This window comes from Eriocheir sinensis, chromosome 62 (assembly GCF_024679095.1).
Source record: "Eriocheir sinensis breed Jianghai 21 chromosome 62, ASM2467909v1, whole genome shotgun sequence".
Taxonomy (NCBI): Eukaryota; Metazoa; Arthropoda; class Malacostraca; order Decapoda; family Varunidae; genus Eriocheir; species Eriocheir sinensis.
This window is the reverse complement of record NC_066570.1, coordinates 620,001-637,954: the sequence shown is the minus strand read 5'-3', so window position 1 is coordinate 637,954 and position 17,954 is coordinate 620,001. Positions and strand designations below refer to the sequence as shown.

Below are 17,954 nucleotides of genomic sequence, written 5' to 3'. Positions count from 1 at the left end.
TGTTGCCTGTTCTATGGATCCCTCTGGAGATGCCACAACTGAGGTCTCCATTCATGACAGTCCATACACTCTGTCCTCACATGTTCCAGTCCTTTCATTCTTCAGTCCCTTCCTGCTCTTCAATATCCTACCTCCTTGTCTTCCCATGCCACTGGGGGTGATCCTCTTGCACTCCCGACATCAGCTTTACTAATGTATACTTTCTTAGTTAACTCATTCCTTCCAGGTTTCACCAAAGGTCTGGGCCACCTGAGGACGCCGCATCTAACCACTTCTACCACTCCTTATTTGTTCCGTCTCCTTCACCACACATGACAAATTTTCCACAAACACTATTTTTTACCAGCCATCCTGTTGCCATCAAACACCTCCCAAATAGCTCGGCTCTATTTCCACCTTTTGTATATTTGACAAAAGCTTCAAAACAATCACATTGTGGTTTAAAGGGAGACAAGACCCAGTACAGACTCATGCATTGCTGAAAGTGCAATATAGAGCCGAGTGTTGTGTGGACTCACAAATTCATTAAAGACTCACCAGCATAGCCTGTGGGACACTCAAGACACACCACTGTGTCGTCTGGCAGCGGGATGCAGGCACCTCCGTTGGGACACGGGCACGGCTGGCAGTCAGTCGCTGTTCCTCTCAGAGCATTTCCATAGTAGCCCTTGGCACATCGCTCACACTGTTCCCCAGCTGTGTTGTGCTGGCAGATGCACCGACCTGTGGTCAACACAATGCTGTCAGGCTCATCACAAGCAATACAGTGGAAAGAGTAAAACTATCTTCAACACTCACTACCTTCGGAAAACATTGCTTCATCTTTGAGATACCTGAACAGGAGAGCTTTCATTTAACAGTGCAGTAGCTAGTTTGACATTAATTTACTGTTTGTAGGAGGTAAGCTGAACCTATTGTAATTTGAAATACTTGTATTCTTGATGGCTGGCCAAGGTACAGCTCACTGAATCAGCAATACAAGCACAGTACTCCAGGGCCTCATGTACTCCCGTGTGCATTTGATGGAAAGTTTTCCCAACATATGTTTTTAGGTTCACTAGGTCCCCCAAGTCTAAAAATATATGTTGGGAATTTTTTCCATGATATTTAGTATTTCAGGAGAATATCAAATATTTTACCCCAAAACAGCTATTTGGTCAGGGTTGTGAAGTCAATGTGTATATTTAAAGCACCCCTAACTTTAATTATTGGTTCATAATTACAATAAAGTGAACAAAGGCCATAATGAATGTATATCAACCCAATCTGCTCATAATTTTCACTTTAAGAGACATAAAACTCTTTACAATGACATTTGTCGGTACATTGTTGATCACACACGTGAAGGCTCACTGGACCTTTGAAAAGTGATGTTTTGTGGAGTTATGAAAGTGCCAGCAATGTAAGTTGTGCCCTTGAGCTGTCTCCTTTGTTGTAAAAAAATCATAAATAAATAAAAATAAGAACACAGGATGTATATGGTTTGCACTCTCCCTAGATATTAATTTTGTTCCAGGGGTGCAAAGAGTCCACACATGCTGTACTAGTTCTGACTGTTTGGTTAAAATGTCTTGGCTTGGATATCTGAGTATTTACTGGAATGTGTCATTATTTCTTGAATGAAATCAGCAGCTGTGACTAAGGTTATAGTTCATCAAATATATTGGATCCTTCAGAGTTGTCACTGGGCAAACAGTTTAGCTTCACTTTCTTCATTGGAGACCACATTTCAATAACAATTGTTGTAGCGGTCAGACGTTTCACATCTAATGTACTTACAATGTGTTAAAATCTGTGTATGGATTGTTTTTATGCAAAATTCTGGTGCCTCACCTGTCTCGGAATCACAGATATCAGCATGAGAGTTGCAGTCGCAGGGGATGCAGGAGGCGAAGGGCCCACCATTAGAGGGGCTGTGACGGTAGCCGGGAGCACAGGACTCGCAGTACTGCCCCACATACCCCTCAGGACACGTGCACATCTCAATCCAGGTGGCAGGCACACCATACAACCCTCGGCGGGCCGTCTCAAGGCTCACGTCGTCCAGGAAGCCTCGGCCTGGGGAAGGATGTTCAGGGGGATGAATTTGATCTTATCACTAAAGACATGAATTCTAGCACAAGATTTCTGGCAAATCCGTGTTACACTCACAGCCAGTTTAGGTAAATTGTTTACTTCATATTACTAGTCACAGTAAACCCTCGATATAACGGACTAATAGGGGGAAGACTTAGTTCATTAATGCTAGAAGTCCGTTATAAGCGGGTCCGTTATATCGAGGGTTTACTGTATATTCATCATCATCATTTTGTTTAACGTCCATTTTCACTCTTCCTGAGCTAGTTATATTCACTCACACTATTAAGTGGCTAAAGAGTCATTCGTCAACTTACCTTCATAAGTGTAAGTTCCTCTGATCTTGATGGCTGTCAGGTTGGAGAGCAGAGAGATTAAGTCGCGGGAGCCCAGTCGAGGTGACCATCCGAACTTTGAGTTTTCATGAAGGTGGAAGGCGTACTTCTGTCTCTGTAGTGTCAGGGCAAATAAAACAATTAACCTCCTGCAGACTACAAGCACAACCTTATAAACAATCTTCCCAAAAACAAAAATTATTTCATATAAGAATATCTGAAAAATAAGCTGCAAAAGATTACAGTAAAAAACAGTCTCAAAACCAAGTTATTCACCTGTGTGCTGGGAAGGCTGTTCCCCTGAGCGAAGATGGGTGCCGAGATGGCCAGCCCGGCACCCTCAAGAATGACGTCCTCAGTGGTGGCCTGAGGACCCAGCTCTCCGATGCGCAGGTAAAAGGACAGCTCATTGTTGTAGCTGGCTCGCTGGTCTCCAAGGAAACGATCTGAAAACCAGTATGTCCTTAATGAGCTCTGCGTCTTACACCTGCCACACTGTGCAGGTTGTGGCAACTTAAAATTCCTTTCAAAAGGAAAAAAAGATTTGCATGAAACCCAGAACCCTGACGAACACCCACCTGGGGCCAGGAAGTATACTTTGTCCCGGCCTGGTGCAGACACCGCCAGACTCTGCATGACAGCGTTGTAGTTGACGGGGACTGACCGGCCAGTGGACTCCACGGCCGCCCAGCGCTCCTCGCCACGCACGAACCCACTCTCAATCACTCCTGCCACAGAAAGTTTTGGTGAATCACAAGGTTCAGATGACAATCAAATGCTGCATGAACAGGACTAAGAGGAAACACTTTGCAGATACATATATAAATGATATGGAAAAGGCCAAAGATCTTGGTGGTAGGTGAATGGAATTTTGGTGTCACTGAATCTTGCACAAGCGTAATAAAGGCTTCTACAAGGTGTAAGGAAGGCATATTTGAAGCTTCTAAATAAGGTGTGTTTAAAGTCTCTTTGAAGCTTGCACAAACCAAAAAGTGTCTACAAAATAAGATGTGTTAAGGCACATTTAAGGCAATATTGAGGTTGGTTTCAAGAAGTTTGCAAGCTTGTAATAAACATTCGCCAAACGTTTCATAAATGTTAAAATTCTGGAGGGGAACATCCCGGGCCCAGAGCAGCCCCACCCACCCTCGGAATAGCCGCTGGCTGAGGAGCAGATGGAGGAGTGGCCGTAGCAGAAGCAGGGCGTGCAGCCAAACTCGTTGTGCTCTGCCAGGTTGAAGTAGCCTGGCTTGCACTGGTCACACTGCTGGCCCTCCACATTCTCCTTGCAGACACACACGCCCGACGAGGGGTCACAGCTTGCCTCGTTGTTCCGGCTGCCGGCATTGTTGCAGCCGCATGGCTTACATCCCTGTGGTGCATAAAGAACATTAGTCCCCAGTACTAGCACAGCGGCACTACGGGCAGCACTGCAGCGGTGAGGGAAAACCCGAATATGATTGTTGTTTCTTTAGAGATAAATTAGTAGTTTCACCTTGCATGCTAGTTATTCAATCTGACTGGAGTAATTTTCATGCAAGTTTCCACATCTTTTAACTTGTTCATGGCAAATGTGAAGCAGAGTCAACAAATTAAGAGTGATATCTATATGCTGAGGAAACTGAAACTTCAGTGATATTTGAACTGCTGGTCAACAAAGATTCCTTTACAACTGCTTCCTTACTCCAGGAGAACATTTGTACAATAAAATTATGATTTACAGAATGGTCTTAGTCAGTCATTCCAGAGCAAAATATATGAAAGTAAAAGTCATATTACTAAATTACTTCAGGTTGATAAATTTCCCTATAAATAAAAATAGAAAAAATAATGCCTCCTTTTGGACAAACCTTCTCTTCCTTCACACAACATGAAGCAATTTCAACAACAGTGAAACTTTTGCATCTTAGAGACACCAGCACTGCATCACATTATATTTTTTATTGTTCTTGAGCACACGCCTCACTGCACCAAGTGTACATCACCTCAAGACAAGGTTAGCAACTTAGTTCATAAGCTCAACCAGTGAGTGAGTGATGGTTCCTCCTGAGAAGTGTCTGAAGCAGGGCAGGGGAGGGCAGGAAATAAGGCCGACAAGAGTGGGTAGACGGACTGTATATAGTCAGCACAGTGTTGGAGATTAAACTGCATAAAGACTGGTGCATGAGAATGTGGCAGGAAAGTTACAAAAAAATTAACAGGTAGGAAAGCATTTTGTGGAGGGAAGAATAGATAGCAGATCTAAGTAAGGCAAGTAAGAAGAAAGGTGATAATCTTGTTTGGGCAGAGGACGGATAGTGATATGAAACAAACACTAAATAAAGACACTAAGGCAAGTATGTATGATATTACTATGTGGGTGTAGCAAGTTCACTCATTTCCTAACGGACTCTAAAATAGACAACTAAATGACACAAAGAAAAAACGCAACACAGCACACACATGCATCTGACCTCAATCCCAAAAGCTCTATCCTGAAAATAATAAACAAAAGTGTTAATGTTGCAAAATTACAAATATCTTTTCTTATGATTTATAAGAAAAGACTGACGTGGCCCTAGTAAGGAATGAGCTTAACATGGTGACACTGAGGGATTGATTTATAAGGTATAAATCACTCTCTCAGTGGCACCATGTTAAGCCCATCCCTTACGAGGCCCACGTCTGTAGTCCCCAGCTGTTTTTTTCTCCCAGTTCATCCCCTCGACCAGACCTTTAGTCCCACCTGCGTCGCAAACGCCGATCAACAGATTGTTCATCAAAATTAGTGTTGTTGTTGTTGTTTTCTTCAAATTGTTTTCCTGGCTTACCCATGCATTGTAGACATGACATTGAATAATAACATCTGTAAGACCTGATGAACCCTACAGCATGGCATTATAAACAAAGTCAGCTTTTTTGTTTTGCGTCTTGGCCTGTGGCGCCGGTAGGCCTTCATGGTAGGGCCTGATGGTCGGCCCCAGCCCGTTGTGGCGCAGGCAAGTGTTTCTAGTGGCGCCATCTTTACTTTTAAGCATTTTCCATTTTAGACCCCTAGTTGCATAATATAATTTGTTGGGGGGGTGTTGGAGGGTCATGCGACGCCGATCAAGCACAGTTTTTTGTGCTATTAACACTTGTTTCTATGAAAACCTGCACATACATCCTTAGTGCATATACTGCAGCAGTTGAATAACTAAAAACATATGATATGTGGAAGAAATAAGGCAGACAAGCTCATTTACTCCGAAGATCTTGGAGCGAGAAAGCCAATGTTTTGAGTGGAATTGCTGGCAGGTTAAGAACCACTGCTGTAGACTATTTTACTTAGATTGTTTGATCCTTAGTGCCGTGAAATCATCACCCTTGCATTTATTCCTCTTATTAAGGCCATATGCCTGCCCTTGTCATTGCCGAGGCATTATTGCACCATTATAATTACTTTACAAATTTCGTGATCCACCAATGAGTATTTTGAATCGGTTTCAGAACAATGGAGTCTTAATTCTAAGGTTACCTAGTACTCGACTGCAATATGTAAAACAATGCTTAATATAAATATTAATACACAAAATTATCCAAAGCATTATTGCAAAATATACACATTCCTTATATGATACACAAATAAAAATCCAAGGCAGTAGGCCTAGGCTATTGCCTAACAAAGAAGAAACCCCCGGCGGCCTAACCCACCTGCGGCCCGAAGTCGAAGTAGTTCTCGGCACAGCGGTCACACTTGTCGCCCGTCACGCCGGGCTTGCACTGACACAGGCCATCGCTGGCACACTGGAGGCTCCGGGACCCTGCAGGAGGGGCACGGTTCACTGGGGTTAGAGGTGACATGGGGAAACACACACACGCACGCACACGCACACACGGCAGTCAAATCTTATGATCACTTAAGACCAATATGCCTGTTCCTTATATCTGTTTAGGCACTGGGCCTCATAATGGCCTTGACAGCACCCTAGGTGCAGGGTAACACGTGAAGGTAGGAACGTGATGCCTGAAGGAGTGGAGGAATACGAGTGCCCCATATCTAAGCCAAGCGATTAATACAAACTCGCGCCCCGAAATATAAACCAGGGAAAACAAGTGGACCAGTGATGGCTTATCCACTTAGGAAGTCGATATCCTAAATTTGACCGAGTCACTCACCGATCTCGTTACAGTTGCAGGCGATGCAGACGCCGTCCTGCCGCTCGTAGTAGTTGTCGCGGCACCGCTCACAGTTGGGGCCGGCGCGGTTGGCGGCACAGTCGAGGCAGTATCCGCCGTGACCTGTCCTGTCGAACAGCTCCTGGTCGAAGTAGCAGCGGTTGGAGTAGCCGTTGCAGTTGCAGGCTGAAAAGAACAAATTGTTAGACTTCTGTTTAGGCCAACCAGATCATGACAACTGACAGGGTTGGGCGGACAGCTTATGATTTCCATGTTTTAGTGATTATTAGAACTTGTGCTTAGTCTTGCTTACTGAATACCAGGACAGGGCAGAGTTGTGCCAGCTTATTTCCTTTATATCAGATGCCGTAATTATATTATTAAAAAAAATCATTAATCATTAAGAGATCATGTACAGCAGTTAAGAAAAGGGATTTCGTTTACCTCCGTATCCTGTGTATGAAAGTTTCCGTTACTAAATATCACCTAGTTTTCTATGCGCCTATCTATATAATATCTATACCGTTCGGTGGTGGCAGACAGACACCAACCTCCTCCTCCCTTGTCAGTTTTTACAATAAATAAAACAATACACTACAATCGCGTACTAGAACCACTCGCATGCAAGCTGGCGTTGACACAAGATCCAAAACAAGCTCTCCGTCCCACCCGCTCTCCACGCTGCCCCTCCTCACCATGCCCCTCGCCCTCCCTCTCCCACACGGCCTCTCTTGTCACTGCCTCGGACCCCTTGACCTCACCTCGCCAGCTGCCTCCTCGTTACGTCACCAACCTACACTCCGCCAAGCCTCAGCCTGCAAGCGCTCCTCAAACAAGCTACACCTCCCCTCGGCCCTTAACTGCAGCGGTCACCCGAGGCCACCGCCGAGGTCGCTGGCTAGTAAATATGGAGATTCACACGCGCCTCCAATATTGCCCCCACGAGAATAATAACCATTCCAAGGTCTCACATACTGTTGTACTCCTCTAGTTTTACCGGCGCATCATACGTGTTGGGGGGGATCCAGGGGGAGGGGCACTGGTTAGGAGGGGGGTCGAGGCCGTTAGAGGTTAGGTTATGTAAAGTTCGGTTGGAGTAGTTTAAATATGCTCCCCCACCCAAAAAAAACGATTTCCCACGCGTCCCCCAAGATCGTAAGCGGAAGGGGATTAGGCCTTTTTCTTTACTTCGAAGTACTTGTTCCTTCATATTATGGTTGAGGGACATGTATTTCGTCCCTTAACTATAATATGGAGGCGTAATATCGTATTTTGGAGGCGCGGAGTCAATTTACACAGTTACCCCTTTTGCACCTCAGGATCGATGTGGGATACTTACTGTCAAGGGGTTGGGGGGTATGACCTTGTGCACTGTAGATCGACACTTCCTGAAGGAGCTACGCGCGGCGGCACACGCAGCTCCCTCGAGGTTGAAACGGAACTGAGAGACGCAGATCCTGTGAGCCAAGCCAAGCGAAACACTGAAGCGCTTCATGACAGTGGAGGGTCGTATTATAAGATATTTCGCCGCCCAAGAACACCTATTTGACAAGACTTTCGTAGGAGTTGTGGGCATTTCCAGGGGTAGTTTTATGACCCTGGTGGTAGTTTGACCCTTCTTCTGTACCATGAGCCTAAAGAAACACTGATTAGAACCCGATTGATCCCCTCTTTGACCTTAACGCCTTCAGTGACCGAGGCGAGTAACGTTCTGAGACTCTAATGGTTGTTTTGTCCTTGTTGAGTGCGCTGGTCTTAAGAAAAATAAAGTGAACACACACACACACACACACACACACACACACACACACACACACACACACACACACACACACACACATACACACACACACACACCCTACCCTAGGGCTGCACGTGGCCTCGGTGCTCTTCTCCGTCACAAGGGATAAGGAGAAGAAGAAAATAAGTAGCGGGTTCGGTGTCTACAAGCGGATGGGAAAGAGAAGAAGGAAGAAACAGATGTTGAACAGTAACTTGAGGAATGGAGACTGGACGTGAAGAGAAGGGGAGGACTGAGAAAAGGGAAAAGGGGCAAAGAGAGACTGAAACTGTGAATGGGGAGGAGGCGAGGAGAAGAAATGGAAAGGGAGACGGGCTGAAGCTGCAAAAGAGAAGGAAAAAGAGGAAGTGGAGAAAGAGGAGGCGGAGGAGGAGAGGAGGAGAAGGCAGGACGGGTAGAAGACAACGCCCAACGCCCCAACCCAAGGAGTCTCCACTATCCTTCTTTGTCGCTGTTTACGTGGTTGGGGTCCCATTCAGTATGTGTGGGACGTCGCGCGCTGACTCACGGCCCCTGCCTCGCCTCGCCCACCAGGCCTATAGAAGGGGAGTTTGGAGACCTGATGGCGGGTTCTACTGGTGGAGGTTGTCGAAAAACTTGCTGTGGGAGGTTGTTGGGGGTTCTTCGATAGCTTGGGGACTCACTACCGGTTTCTTTGGGTTCTAGAGGGAAGGTTATCAAAGGTATGTTCTTGCTTTGAGGGTATTTGAATGGGAATAGGAGAACGATGAAGTTTGGGGCCACGTTCTTCGACATTTCGCCGGCCAAGAACACACATTTGACAAGGCTTTCGTGGGAGTTGTGGGCGGCATTTCCATGGGTAGTTCTTCGACCCTGGTGGTAGTTTGACGAAGCTTCTGTACAATGAACGTGAAAAAACACTCTTGAGAACCCGATTTATCTATTTTTCGGTCTTCGGTTTTAAATAATGTGAAGGCGGGAGAATCTAAGGATATCGACATTTAAGGTTTGTTCTTGCTTTGAGGGTCTTTGAGTGTGAGAAAGAACTTCTGTTGACTCTAATAGGAGCTTGAATACTCTATACGGACCGTGAAAAGGGATTGGTTGACTCTGAAGCTGTTTATATAGGAGGAGGAGGAGGAGGAAAAGAAGGACAAAAAATATGAATCTATGGCACTTCAGGATTTACCACTGTTCTCTCCACCTCCAAATGAACAGGTAAGTGGTCAGGTACACACACACACACACACACACACACACACACACACACACACACCTGCACCGCCCCGCCCGTTTGTTCAAGCAGTGATTCATCAGAGCAGCGGAGACCCAGTTTGCTTTTACCTGGTGTTTTTTGTATTTGTTTTTTGTTTTTTTACTTTGGCAGCCTCCTCCTCTTCTCCCTCTTCTTCCTCTTCTTCCTCCTCCTCCTCCTTCTAGTTACGCCCTCCTCATATAAGGTTCTGTTGCTCGTCCCTTTAACTCTCTCTCGTGTTGCTTACTCACTCTACAGCGGAGGCGTGGAAGGGAAGGGAAGGGAAGGGGGAGGGAAGGGAAGAGGAGGAAAGGGAAGGGGAGGGGAGGAAGAGACGGGAAGGAAAGGGAAGGGAAGGGGAGGGAAGGGAAGGGAGGGAAGGGAAGGGAAGGGAAGAGGAAGGAAAAGAAAGGAAAGGGAAAGGAAGGGAAGGGAAGGGAAGAGAAGGGAAGGGAAGAGAAGGGAAGGGAAGAGAAGGGAATGAAAGGAAAGGAAAGGAAAGGAAAGGGAAAGAAAGGAAAGGGAAAGGAAGGGAAGGGAAGAGAAGGGAAGGGAAGGGAAGAGGAAGGAAAGGAAAGGAAAGAAAAGGAAAGGAAAGGAAAGGGAAATAAAGGAAAGGGAAAGGAAAGGAAGGGAAGAGAAGGGAAGGGAAGGGAAGAGAAGGGAAGAGAAGGGAAGGGAAGGAAGGGCAAGGCAAGGCAAGACTAAGGTAAGGTAGGGTAAGGTATGGCGCGGTACGATAAGAAAGAAATGGGTAGGAAATAAGGAAAGGAAAGGAGAAAGGAGATAGGAAAAGAGAAGAAAGGAAAGGAAGGGAACGGAAGGGAAAGGAAAGGTGGGGAAAGATGAAGAAAGGAAAGAAAAACGAAATAAGGAAAAGATATGCAGAAAAAAAATAGTGATAGATTAATGGATTCCAAGTTGTAGACAAAAAAAATACAAAAAAATAAAAATTGAGGGAAGAAAAAAGTGTTAGAGAGCCATCAATCGAATCATCTCTCTTCTTCTCTTCTTCTTCCTCAACCCTAAAGTGGAGGAGACACTCGTAACCTCCACCCACTTATTGGTGAGGAAATACCTTTGTCAACCACATGAGGAGGAGGAGGAGGTGGAGGAGGAGGAGGAGGAGGTGGAAGGGGAGGATTGGAAGGAAAACAACAACAACAAAAAAAGACGATGAAGAAGAAGAAGAAGAAGAAGAAGACGAAGATGTAGGAGAAGAAGAACAAGAACAAGAAGAGGAAGAAGAAGACGAGGAGGAGCAGAAAGAGAAGGAGGAGGAGGAGGAGGCGGCACTGTATGGGGGGGGCGATACTGCACACCTCCTCCTCTTCCTCCTCCTCCTCCCAGAGTCATGCCCCGCCCCACACACAGACAGACGCAAAAACAGACCCAGCCTCTCCACGGCACGACTGAACGAGGCTGAGGAAGCTGCTTGTGTGCCGCGCCGCAGTCACGAGATGCAAGCAGAGAAAGGTGGAGAAAGAACGACAAAATGAACACACAGACATATGCAGAAGGAAAGACATAGATAGATAGATAGATAGATGAATAGATAGATAAATGAATGGGTAGACTGATAGATATATAGATAGATACTTAGATAGAAAAATAAATAGATAAACAGTTAGACAAATAGTTGGATATATAAGTAGATAGAAATATATATAAATAAACAAAGATAGAAAGATAAGTATATATATACGTTGATAAACAGAGATAGAGAGAGACAGAGATAAGTAAATAAATATACGTAGATAAAAAAAAATATCGATAGACAGCAGAAAGATAGATAGATAGATACATAGTCAAATAAACAGAAAAAAATAGGTAGAAATAGACTAATTAAATGACGTACAAATATAAAAAGAAAAAGATAAGAAAATAAGATAATACCAACTAAATATACACCATTTTAATATTGACCATGATATTCAATGCGGCACTTGAGAAAAAAGAAAAAAACGTTGTAGAATCACCAGCACAGAAACGTTAACGACAGAGTAACGTTAATCACACCCAGAGGAGCGTCTTGATTAACGTTTTCTGGAATACCAACGTTGTGTTTCGAAATTCCCCCCCCCCCCCCCAAAAAAAAAAAAAAAAAACAGGGAAAAGAAAAAAAAAGCGAGACAGTAAAGACGAAACTCAGAACAGGACAACGAAACTTCTATACACACACACACACACACACACACACACACACACACACACACACACACACACACACACACACACACACACACACACATACATTCACAGGCTCCCTCCCTCCCTCTCCCTCCCTCTCTCTCTCCCTCCCTCAGACCCAGACCACGTCCTCCCTCCCTTGGGCTGTTGGCAAGCATCGTATCTCTTCCTCCCTCCTTCCTTCATTACCTCCCTTCCTTCCTCTCTCGACTCCTTCCCTCTCTTCCCCTTCCTCCTTCCCTACTTCCCTCCTTTACTCCTTCACTCTCCTTCCCTCCCCCAATCACTACCTCCCCCTTCCTTCTTCCTTCCTTTGCTCCTTCAGCTTTTTCCACCTTCCTTCCCTCCCTCCCTCTCATCTTCTCTCCTCCCTCCCTTGCTTTGCCCTCCTCCTAACCTGCTTAAAGATTATTTGTATTGCTTCGCTGCCATTTCCTCCTCCTCCTCCTCCTCCTCCTCCTCCTCTTCCTCATCTTGTATTCATCCTCCTCTTCCTCTTCATTTTCTCGTCTTGTTTTCCTCGTTCTCCTCCACCTCCCAACAACACACACACACACACACACACACACACACACACACACACGACTTTGAGGTCACACACACTGGTTTCTCTATGACTTCTTTTTGATAACTTTTCCCTTTATTTGTTTTTTCTTTACTAAATCGTGGATATAATTTTGTCACCTAGTACGTCGTTTACTTTCGTTTATTACTGACCATTCTGAGCACGTACGGACGACCCCCACACACACAAGATCAACGAGCACTTTCTCTCATTTGTCTCATCAGTAAGAACGTCTAACTTGTAATTCGTAACTCTGTGCTTTCTTTCTTAAAATGCGTTTCTACATTTCTTTCCTCATGTATTTTTGGCACTCTGAATTAAGTGATGGAACAAAGTATGCTCTCTAATATTCTCGTTCATTTGTAATTAACGTAGATGATCAACCTAAATTATGCAGAGTAGATAGATAGATAGATAAATGAATGGGTAGACTGATAGATAGGTAGATAGATAGATAGATACGTAGATAGAAAGATAGATACATAAACAGTAACAGTTAGACAAATAGTTAGATATAGCCTTTTTTTTTCAAACGAGGCTACACAAGGCTACAAGGGGACTACGAGAGGCCAGTCAGCTCACTCATGCCAGCTCCTCGTGTTCGCATCAACCAGAGATTTATGGTTAAAATCTAAGTCTATATATACCAAGTCAAGTCACTCTGCTTCAAAACTGCGACCGGTATGCGCAGGAGGCGGTTTTGGGGCGGAGCAGCGGGATGACGTCACTTAGAGCCAAAAAAAAATACCCGCCAGTTCAGGGGTGACTAAAGTTGGGGCCGTGTGTGCACTCTGGATGTGCATTTTCGCCTTCTTTCACAGCGCGTTCAGGCAAGCCACTGACGAAAAAATATGTCTTTTTATTGTGCTATTGCGTGACTGTAATTTCAATGACTACAAACGGCGGTGTGGGGTGTGAGGGAGGGCATGTTGAAGTGATTGATTTAAATTAGTACGCCTTTCCTCGTTTTCCCTAAATCCCTGTTTCTACATTCCATAGTTTGGCTCCAAGCAGTGTCACGCATAAACCACGCCTCGGCCGTGTCTCCTCCCACAAACCTGCGTATGACTTGACTTGGTGTATATAGACTTAGGTTAAACTGTTCTGTTCGTCCACCGTCCTATTCGTGAACCAGTTTTTGCAGACCTTCTTCTTCTTCTTCCATTGCTACGTGTTCTAACGATTTGTTTTTAGTATAAGTACTTTATCTAAATCACCTTGAATTATCCTCTTTAACCCATTTAATATTTGATTCAGAACACCAAGCGGTTTTTTTTTTACGTTCCTCAACTGATTATTTTTGAAACTCGTGTGTTTTGTATGATTTTTCACTATATTTTGTCTTCATGAAAAACTAATATGATTTTTTTTAGATATACACATTTTCACATTATCACACATTTTTCAATTAACACTGTAATATAATTTCCTTTCTGTACATCTAAAACTATATATATTATTCATTCATATTCTATTACTTTTTCCATACATAATTAAAAACGAGTATAGTTTTCGTCATGACCATCAGTGAGTTGCTTGTTATTCAAGTTTCTCTGATATAATATTTTTGATCGCTTGTTTCCCGTGTCCACCTCACCTACGGCGCCGCCCCTATGACAGGCTGACACGGAAGAGCGAATATAGCCTGGCACGCTGACAACCCCAACCCACCCACCAACCCACCCACCCACACACACACACACACACACACACACACACACACTCCTCTCACACGCCACCTTTTGTCTTTCCGCAATCTCTCAAGGAAATACCTGGGCCGCCTCGCCTCAGGTTCCTCCCGCCACACCTGCCCATAACGAGGCATCCACCACACCTGTGTTACCTGCGCGGCCCCTCCAGCCAGGTAACAGGTGGGCAGAGGAGCGAGAGAGCAGGTAAGGATAGGAGGGAAGGAGGAGTCGGTAAAAAGGTGAAGAAAGATTAGAATAGAAGAAGAAAGATGAAGATGGAGAGACGAGGGAGAGAAAAGGGAATAGTGAGAGGGAAGAAGATTGAGGAGGAAAGGAGAGAAGAAGAAGAGAATGGAAACGTGCCGAGGAGGAGGAGGAGGAGGAGGAGGAGGAAGAGAAAGAGGAGGAGGAGGTGGAGGAAACGAAACCACCGTACAACAACAACAACAACAACAACAACAACAACAACAACAACAACAACAACAACAACAACAACAACAACAACAACAACAACAACAACAACAACAAAAATAAACAAAAACAGAACAGACAAAGCAAAAAAAAAAAGTAAATACGTACATAAATAAACCTGCAAATAATAATAATAATAATAATAATAATAATAATAATAATAATAATAATAATAATAATAATAATAATAATAAAGAAATAAACAAAGGATAAAAAAAGAGGGCGAAAGAGAGTGACGTTGATAGGAAATTAATGAATGAATGAAAGGGAGAATGAGTGAGTGAGTGAGTGAGTGAGTGAGTGAACCCAAAACCAACTCCCTTTCCCTTTTTCCTCCCCAACCTACGAAAGACAGGAGGAAAAGAGGAAGCGGAAGAGAATGGAAAAGGGAAGAGGAAAGGGGGATAGACGGGGGTGGATGATGGGAGGGGATGGAACTTGAAGGAGTGAAAGTATATGGGTAAGAAGGGAAGGGGAGGGTTGAAGGGGAGGGAAGGGGGAAGGAGAGAATGAGAGAAGGGGAGGGTGGAAGGGAGGGGATGTGGAAGGGGGAGAAGTGAAGGATGGAAGAGGAAGGGAAGGGGCAGGGTGGAGTGAAGTGGGGAAGGATGGGAAGGATATGGATGGAGTAGGAGGGTTGAGGGAGGAGCTGAGAAGAAGAAGAGGAGGAGGAGGAGGAGGAGGAGGAGGAGGAGGAGGAGACGTCTCTTCACATCTATCAACCCTCGGGCAAGCGCGGTCCACTCATACTGATAATTCCTCCTCCTCCTCCTCCTCCTCCTCCTTGTTCTTCTCACTGTCCTTGTCCTCATCTTCTTTGTCTTCCTCCTCCCCATCATCATCCTCATCATCCTCATCACCATCAACATTATCATCTTCCTCCTCCTCCATCTCACCGTCATCATCATCATCATCATCGGCTAATTAAAAGCCATCACCTGTCTGCCGATCAAAAACGTCAGGGAAGAGGAATGGGAGAGAATCAAGAGGGAGGGAAGGAAGGGGGGAAGGAGAGGGAAGGAAGGAAGGAAGGAAGGAAGGAAGGAAGGAGAGGGAGAGAGAGAGAGAGAGAGAGAGAGAGAGAGAGAGAGAGAGAGAGAGAGAGAGAGAGAGAGAGAGAGAGAGAGAGAGAGAGAGAGAGAGAGAGAGAGAGAGAGAGAGAGAGAGAGAAAAGAAAAAAACTCTGGACTGACCTATCGGCGCTATGAATTTTGAATGAGAAATAAAATATACAAAAAAAACATAAATGAATAATATGAAAAAAAGATGAACTACTATAAATATAAAGATAATACTAAATAATAATAAATAAACGAACCTACCGGCGCCGTGAACCTTGAATGAGAAATAAAATATACAAAAAAAATAATATGAAAAAAAATAAACTCCACTAACCATAAAGATAACAGTAGATAAACCATGAATAAGTAAACAAGCCTTCAATGAGAAATCGATATAAAAACAACAATAAACAATAACAATAACACTCCACCCAGCACACTCACGGGTTTGGAAGGAGACGAGGCTCTGGTCACCTCTGGACGGCTGACTCCTCTGTGCTGTGGCGGGGCGGGGCGTTAAGACCATCACCACCACAACCATCACCACCAGCCGCCCCCACCACCACCCCCACGCCCCCACCATGGCGCCCGCACACACACACACACGCACACGCACACACACGCACTTATAGAACTCTTTTTTTCCGTGTGTGCGTGCGTGTCTCTGTTTCTTAAGTTTGTTTGAGTGTGTTTTGTGTCACTGAAATGTTGGTGTTTTTTTTTTTTTTTTTAATGATGCAGCTACGAAATAATGGGGGAAAAAACGATGGAAATTATGTTATGTATTTTTTCCTTGGGTTTGGTTATTCCTGTTTTTTTCCACTTTTTTCACATATTTTCTTTGTTATTTTTCATTTGTTTTCCTTGTTTCTTCTTGTTTTTCTATTTTCCTAACGCACAATTTTTTTTCTCTTCTATCTTTTATACTTTTCGTTACTTTTCTATTTCTCGCGTCTATACTTTTCTACGTTTTCCTTCTTTCTAATTTTTTTTCTAATTTTTCTCTATTCCTTGGTATTATATTTTCTTTCTTTTTCCTTTACTTTCTTTTCATTTCCTCTTCGTTTCCTTTCTCTTTCCCGCTTCTATCATATCTATATTTTCCTTCTTTCTCGTTTTTTTCTAATTTCTGCTCCTTTTTCTCTATTCGTTGGTACTACATTTTTCTTCTATCTACCTTTCTTTTTCCTTTACTTTCTTTTCTCTTTCTTCTGTCATTTCTACATTTTCCTTATTTCTCATTTGTTTCTAATTTCTGTTTCTCCTTTTTCTGTATTCGTTGGTATACTATATTTTTCTTCTATCTTTTCTACCTTCTTTTTAGTATCTTGGATTTGCCTTTCATATTTTTTTACCGCATTTTCATTTTTTCTTTCTTTCTTTCTCGGGTCTTTTCTTCCTCTATCTCTTCAACACGCTCCTTCTTTTCCTCCTCTTCTCCCTGTGATAGTGTTTTATTTTCCTCCAACCCCAACACAGCGCCGCAGCGACTCACTCATCTTCATTTTTTCTCCCTCGCTGTCTCCCTTTTTCCTCCCTTCCGCCCGAGCTTATGTTATATTCATGCCGCGCGCCCTTGAGTAAGAGGCGGCGACGGCAGCGATATCGGGAGGTCAGCGCCGCGCCGCCTCACCCACCACCAACAGCAAGGAGAAGGGTCAGGGAGGAGAAGTGAGGCGGAGAGGCAAAGCAGTGAGGGAAACAGGGCGGGAGAAGAAGATCGTGAAGGAAGAGTAGGGAAAGAGAGGATGAGAACAGAGACAAGGGGAGTGAGACATAAAAGAAACATGAAACAGAGGAAAAGGAATAACGAGAACAGAGACAAGGTGAGACAAAGGAAAGAGGAAGACGTAATTAAGAAGAGGAAACAGTGAGAGAGAGGAGACAGGTAGACATGTGACAGAAGAGAGAGGGATGAGAAAGACAGAGATTAAAAGAAACATTGCGACAGTAGATAACAAAAGTGACGTAGAGAGAATACATAATTAGGATAACGAAAAGAAGAGAAGGAAAGGGAAAGAGGGAGACAGACACGAGACGGAAGAGAGACTGAAGGAAAAGTGAGAGAGATATACAGATGATGGGATAAGAAATGACAAAAAAAGGCAGGAAAGAGTGAGACGAACAGACACATAGAAGAATCAAGGGAAACAAAAGAGAAACTGGAAACAAATGACAAAAATAGAAAAAAGAGTTGAGGATGATGAAGATAGACATTGTGAAGGAACTGAGGAGGAGGAGAAGGAGAAAGAGAAGCAAAGACAGATCAGAGAGCAACGCAGATAAGCTTGCAGACATAAGAGACAGTGAGAGACAGACACACAATACATTAGACAGAGAGACAGGGCGGTAAGGATTCATGGGAGACAACAGAGGGAGAATTAAGAGATAGAGAGGCACCGAGGAAGAGA

At 44.1% G+C, this 17,954-nt stretch overlaps 1 protein-coding gene across 3 annotated transcripts in view; it reads right to left on the bottom strand.

The window, feature by feature from the left end:
- LOC126986584 (laminin subunit gamma-1-like) overlaps positions 1-17,954 on the bottom strand; it is a 73,818-nt gene that overhangs the window by 11,010 nt on the left and 44,854 nt on the right. The window contains exons 1-10 of one of the 3 annotated variants that reach the window (XM_050842848.1): positions 15,988-16,510; positions 6,549-6,734; positions 6,084-6,193; positions 4,865-4,885; positions 3,558-3,783; positions 2,990-3,139; positions 2,688-2,857; positions 2,394-2,526; positions 1,834-2,058; positions 538-723 (exon numbers count right to left, since the gene is read on the bottom strand). In XM_050842848.1, the coding sequence (XP_050698805.1) occupies positions 538-723; positions 1,834-2,058; positions 2,394-2,526; positions 2,688-2,857; positions 2,990-3,139; positions 3,558-3,783; positions 4,865-4,885; positions 6,084-6,193; positions 6,549-6,734; positions 15,988-16,126 (1,546 nt within the window). In that variant the 5' untranslated portion in view covers positions 16,127-16,510. Of the gene's footprint in view, positions 1-537; positions 724-1,833; positions 2,059-2,393; positions 2,527-2,687; positions 2,858-2,989; positions 3,140-3,557; positions 3,784-4,864; positions 4,886-6,083; positions 6,194-6,548; positions 6,735-15,987; positions 16,511-17,954 lie in introns of those variants that run through there. The other 2 variants (XM_050842846.1, XM_050842847.1) reach the window with 2 other exon arrangements.